Source organism: Salminus brasiliensis, chromosome 6 (assembly GCF_030463535.1).
Source record: "Salminus brasiliensis chromosome 6, fSalBra1.hap2, whole genome shotgun sequence".
NCBI classification, from domain to species: Eukaryota; Metazoa; Chordata; class Actinopteri; order Characiformes; family Bryconidae; genus Salminus; species Salminus brasiliensis.
Genome location: NC_132883.1, coordinates 5,108,263 through 5,114,596, shown reverse-complemented (window position 1 = coordinate 5,114,596; position 6,334 = coordinate 5,108,263). Strand labels below are relative to the sequence as shown.

General features: G+C 42.7%; 1 protein-coding gene across 1 annotated transcript; it reads right to left on the bottom strand.

The window, feature by feature from the left end:
• Positions 1 to 1,026: 1,026 nt before the first annotated feature.
• On the bottom strand, positions 1,027 to 5,862 carry gata1b (GATA binding protein 1b). Its single transcript, XM_072680803.1, has 5 exons — positions 5,646 to 5,862; positions 3,999 to 4,502; positions 3,735 to 3,880; positions 2,085 to 2,210; positions 1,027 to 1,326 (listed from the first exon to the last, which is right to left on the bottom strand). The coding sequence occupies exons 1-5, from the start codon at positions 5,851 to 5,853 to the stop codon at positions 1,027 to 1,029; spliced, it is 1,284 nt and encodes a 427-aa protein (XP_072536904.1). The 5' UTR covers positions 5,854 to 5,862.
• Between the last annotated feature and the right edge of the window lie 472 nt (positions 5,863 to 6,334).

Below are 6,334 nucleotides of genomic sequence, written 5' to 3'. Positions count from 1 at the left end.
TCTAAAGGCAGTAAAGGGTATTAGGGTGGAGGGAGGGTATGTGAGGGTGTGTTAGATGTGTTTGTGGGGGAGAAATAATAAAAATGCTCACTTTATAGATGTAATAAAATAATCATAAAAATGTACTCAGTTTAATAATTCCTTTATTTGTATTTTGTTTGGTCAGACTGAAAACATTTGGGCATCTCTGCTACTATAACTGTAACTATAAATCATACCTCAGCGCCGCCTCAGCGCTCTGCTCTGTTCCTGCAGTGGCCTGACAGTCTGGTGTGGGATGAGATCTGACGTGCTTAGTTTGAAACTTTTACTGTTTCCATAAAGCCACAGATTTGAATCCCGTGAGGCGTATCGCTCCGACCAGGCCTCTGCCACACTCCTCCGCTCTATGGAAAGTGCCGGATTTGCATACACACTCCTACTGATCTGCAGTCTGAGTAATTAGAGCTCTTGCGCTCACAATAGAGCCACAGAGAGAGCCCTAAACCACAACGGCAGAAAAGCGTTGGCTATGTGGTCATGTTCTGAAATGTAATTTTATTGAAATGTCTGTGCTGTGCCAAGTGCATGCTTGGCTAAACTGATTTGAATTAGAACATGCCTTCTTGTCTGGTGTCACAGGTAGACAGGAGAGAGAGAGAGAGAGAGAGAGAGAGGGAGACAGAACAAAGCAGGTAGTTGGATCTATACAAAAAAGTCTAATGGTATCCATACACTACACACACACTAAATACACACACATAATTCACATTTTCTGTGTTATTCCCAAACAATACAAGTATATGAATAAAAACAGTGTTTACCTCAAGTACAGATTTTTCTACAGTGTAAAACTCCTCAGTATTCCTTCACACTGACCCCCTGATACTAACAGAACATTAGAAAACCATTAAGACAGACGTCTTTTCACAGTTAAAAGATTGAGTCCTCCTCCACAGTGTCTTAAGCAGTGTGGCGGCCTGCCACTGAGCTCATGTGTCTAGCAAGTTCTTTCACTTTTCCACCCTAGGTCATGAGGTCATAGCGTTAGCCCATGCTGGACAGGATGGCAGCGGCGGGGTGGTACGAGTAGGGCAGGTGAGTGGGGGTATGAAGTGCCTGGGAAGGGCCCATGGTGTGAGTGACGTGGCTGTAGGGCCCAAGGGCTCCAGCTCCCAGGCTGAAGGAGTCTAGGGTGGGCTGCTCAGAGCCAGGGCCTTTAATAATGGACTCAGAGAACGGGTCGAGCTCCACTACGCCTCCTCTCCTGGCCTTTCTGCTCTTACCGGACACCTTGCGGTTCCGTGTCTGGATCCCTTCTTTCTTCATAGTGAGCGGTCGGTTCACCTGGTGGGGTGAGAGAGCATAAGGTCTGAGTCTTTTTCTGGTTTTCCACAGCTAGACACTCTGAAATGATCCCAAATCACTATTATCTATCTATTATTGGAAAATCAGCAGCGCTTACATGGACAAAAGTATTTGGACACCTGCTCATTCATTCCATCTTATGAAATGCAAAAAGGCTATTAAAAGAGTTATCTTTTAAAGAGTTAGCTTTTGATGGAGTAAATTTCTCTACTGTCCAGTGAATAAGGCTGTCTACCAGACTTTGGAGCATTGCTGTGAGGATTTGATTGCATTCAGCGACAAGAGCTAATTTAGTGAGGTCAGGACGTTGGATGATGATCACCATCCCACTTAATCATCCCCAACTCATCCCAAAAGTATTGGATGGAGTACCATCCATCATTCAGGGGAACAAAGTACTTCCACTGCTCCACAGCTCAATGCTGGGGGGCTTTATACCCCTCTAGCCCAATGGGCAGTTCCCCTTATCTGTCCTTTCACCAGATAGCTCTCTAACTACAATTGGTGTAGCGTAGTGAATAGCAACACCGCCTTCCCCAATAGCACACTAGGGTTTGATTTCCTGGCTGGGCAAGCCTACCACACTACACCAATAAGAGTCCTCGGACAGGACTCCTAACTCTACGTTCCCCTACCTCTGTACAAGATGGGTCAGACAGATGCTGTCAATGTAAATATACTGGCTTGATTTTGGTTCTTCAAGGTTCTGGAAGTGTGTGAAGCGGAGGAGCTCTTACATTGTGTAGCTTAAAGTAGAGGCCACAGGCGTTACACACAGGCTCCCCGTTAGCATTGCGTCTCCACAGCGTGGTGGTGCTGGTCTGGCAGTTAGCACACTGAGTACCTGCCCGCTTACTGACCACCTGAGAGCACAGAGATGGAGAGAAGGGTGGGAGAGGGAGAAAGAGAGAGAGAGAGAGAGAGAGGAGTATTTAGTGTGATACTTGAATGACTACTGCATTGCTTCAGGTGGGCCTGCTCTAGAGGTTTACGAATACTAGTCTTGCTAGTCCTGTCTACCTTTATAACTTTCAAATAATCTGCAGGAAGCTGCAGAATAAGAAGCATTAGATGCGTCCAGAATTATGAACAGGGCTGCAGGTGATTTTCAGAATCAAGCTATGACGCATTCAACACTCAGACAGTCTTAAACTGGTATGGATAAGGTGGGGTTCAAATTTCAAGCTAGACAAGTAGCCATAAAGATCTGCGCATAAATAATGAATGTATATAATAATAGTAGGAGTATATAAGTATACATAGTATATAATTATTAACATAATCCTTGAAATGTTGGATGCAACACCTGCCATCTAGTTTATAATATTTAAAAAACAAATATTTTTCCATAACTGTACAGAAACAAATGATTAACATCAGTGATCCCAAACTTTTGAACTGTCGTTCTGGATATTGTTCTGACTCTGATTAGGATCCCGATTCTGACTCTGACAATGTCTCTGATTCTGAGTCTAACTTTGATTCTTTCCCTACATGTGCCTCGTACCCTGACTCAGGATTGACTCAGATTCTAACCCCAGCAACTACTGTCTCAGATTAGGATCCCAATCCTGTCTCTGACAATGTCTCTGATTCTGACTCTGTTTCTATCTCTACCTCTGCATTTGACCCTGATTCGGGTTTGACTCTGATTCTAACCCAATACTATTTTTTCTGATTAGGATGCCGACCCTGACTGTGACAATGTCTCTGATTCTGATTCTACTTTATTTTCTACCTCTGTCTCTGACCCTGACTCGGATTGGATTCTAAATCTGGCTACTACTGTTTCTGATTAGCTTCCCAATTTTGACTCTGATAATGTCTCTGATTCTGACTTCTGTTTCTATCTCTACCTCTAACCCTGACGGGGATTTTGACTTTGGCTTCTGTTCTGACTCTGATTTGGATCCTGACTCTGACAATGTCTCTGATTCTAATTTTCATTCTAAATCTATTTCTACCTCTGCCTCTGACCTGGACTTGGGTTTGACTCTGATTCTAACCCTGGCTACTACTGTTTCTAATTAGGATCCCGATTCTGACCCCAACAATGTCTCTGAGTCTGACTCTGATTCTATCTCTACCTCTGCCTCTGACCTGGACTCAGGTACTGACTCTGATTTTAATCCTGGCTACTATTCTGACTCTAATTAGGATGCCAATGTCGCTGATTCTTTCTCCACCTCTGCCTCTAAACCTGACTCACTTCTGACTCTGACTACTCTTCTGACTCTGATAAGGTCACTGATTCTGACTCTGTTTCTTTCTCTACCTCTAACCCTGACAGGGGTTTTGACTTTGGCTACTGTTCTGACTCTGATTTGGATCCTGACTCTGATAATGTCTCTGTTTTTGACTCTGATTTAGATTTACATGAGCCATACCAGTCTCTTCTTTGGCCGGATGAGGGGCCGATTCTGTCCATTCATTTTGTGGTACAGTCCGCAGGCGTTACAGAGGTAATGGCCTGTACCATCCCGTCTCCACAGGGGGGTCGCAGTGGCTCCACAATTTACACACTCTCGCGCTTCTGTAACCAAAAACGTAGGACAAAACTCATTGTAATGTGTCAAAGAATCCACACATACAAGCAAATGTGTGTATGCATGTGAGTGTAGATGTGTGTGTGTGTGTGTGTGAGCGCTCACCTGTAGGAGAGAGCCTCATCTTGCTGCGTAACTTGGGAGAGAAAGATGAGGGTGAGTAAAAGGCAGTGCTGCTGAAATCCTGCCCTGGGTTTCCGTAGGAGCTGTAGTGACTCAAGGAGTGTGCATGCGACTGAGGTGGTGTGTGAGTGTGTGTGTACACCCCGGCAGTGGCATGATTGAGGGCATAAGCCCCCCCAAGACCCAGGGGGGCCCCTGTGGGACTGGTCCTCTCGCCCTTCACTCCATCCAGCAGCCTTGGGTTCTCCTTACAGTCCAGGCCGGGCGAGTGCAGCTCAGGACGGGGGACTTTGACAGAGGACAACGGGGCGGATGTGGGGTACTGGGGGGAGGCGGAAGAGCTGTGGGGATGAACAGAGGTCTTGGTGAAGGCACTGCTATGCCAGGAGCCTGTGGGTGACGGGTACGGCGCAGAGAGAGAGTGACTGGTAGAACCGTCCAGCCACGGCAGACCGCTCAGGAACGGAGAGGAGTATACCTGCCGAACTGAGGGGGAGAGAGAGAGAGAACAAAATTAGGATGAGAACTGAATCAAACTGAACTGAGATGAGTTGTGCTGAACTTTACCACGCTGAATTCAACTAAGCTGAATTTGACTGAACTGAAACAAGTTTTACTATATTCAATTTGATTTTAATTCAATGTTACTGATTGATACTGAATTTCACTGAACTGAGTAGAAACCTATCTACGCTGAATGCATTTAATTGAACTGAACTAAACTGATTTAATTCAATTGAATGAAATAAATATAATAAAATGATAAGAATATGATCTAAACTAAGCAATATTTTTTAAGTTGAGCTAAATTAAACTGAACTGAATTAAATTTTACTGAGGTATATCACATTCAACTGAATTAAGCTGAAAGTAATTGAACTAAACTAAGCAATATTTTATTAAGCTGAACTGAACTGAACTGAACTGAACCAAACCGAATGAAACCGAGCTGAACTGAACTGAACTGAACTGAACTGAACCAAACCGAATGAAACCGAACTGAACTGAACTGAACTGAACTGAACTGAACTGAACTGAACTGAACTGACCTGAACTGAACTGGGTTAGTTCTGGTTCTGGTTAGAACTGATTTGACCAATAATAATATAATTTAATTGAGCTGTAAGTAATTGAACTATGACTGAACAACTTATAATTGTATTGAACTGAACTGAACTAAATTGAAATGAATGAATTTTAACTAAGCTATATTAAATTTAACTGAATGGAGCTGAAAGTAATTAAACTAAATTGTCCAGTATACGGCTGAGCAGGCAATGAGTTTACAACAATGTAACAGTAGTGACATGACACCAACCAAAGCAGATGGATGCCAGTTCAAGAACAACCTCTAAAATCACAAAGTGGAATTTCTTTTACCACACAGTCTCCTTCCAGACACCTGAACCAAGTAAATCATGCCTTTAAGATTATCTTAACCTCAAAAACTTACACATACTTTTACTACTCATGTATTAGTCTTAAGGTTTATTATTCAGTAACTAGGAGAAATGTGTCAGAAGCTGCAATGAGAAGAGTAACTGAAGCATAGGCCCAGCTGAAGCTTAGGATTTTACAGGGTTAAAAAATCAATAACCCCAGTGTTCTGTGTGTGTATAGACTGCTGACCTGGGCTGTGTCTGTACGCTGCAGCGCTGCGGCTATGGACAGGATTGGAGAAAAGAGAGGGCAGGCTGTAATCAGCTTCCATGCTGGAAAAGGCAGAGTCCTCCTCAGCATGGGACAAATAGCCCGCATCAGATGGATAGCTGACCGCCAGCTCAGTGGGCATCAGCGGCTGGGACACCCAGCGAGATTGCTCTACAGAGGCCTCCATTGGCAAATCCCCCTCAAGCCTGCAGGAGTGAAGAGGAAGTTGAAATGAGGGGAGAGATTCCTTATCAGATGTTGTGCATCAAACATTTTATACAATAATTGCACATTTTAAAATATAAAATGATCAGACATGTCAGAATGCAACATTACCAGACTTATCAACAGATGAAGTTATGAGCCGTCTCAAAATATATAAGACTATACTATAACAGAACGATTAGACTTATCAAAGTATATAATAATCAGACATGTCAAACTATAACATTATCAGACTTATCAAAAGATTAAAAGATTAGACATCGAAATATAAAATCATTATATATATCACTTAAAATATAGAATGATCAGACATCAAAAGATAGAATGACCAGGCATATCAAAAGATAAAATAATCACTTATTAAAATATTGAATGATCAGAGATCAAAAGATGATTTTATATATAAAATCATGTTATCTTTTGATGTCTGATCATTCTATATT

Bases quoted from the DNA above. Each gene is read 5' to 3' on its own strand.
- gata1b (XM_072680803.1), bottom strand. From the start codon at position 5,853: ATGGAGGCCTCTGTAGAGCAATCTCGCTGGGTGTCCCAGCCGCTGATG. The intron at 3,881-3,998 runs GTGAGCGCTCAC...TTTTGGTTACAG, and splicing joins GATGAGGCTCTCTCCTACAG to AAGCGCGAGAGTGTGTAAAT. The intron at 1,327-2,084 runs GTAAGAGCTCCT...TCACCCCACCAG, and splicing joins TCTACTTTAAGCTACACAAT to GTGAACCGACCGCTCACTAT.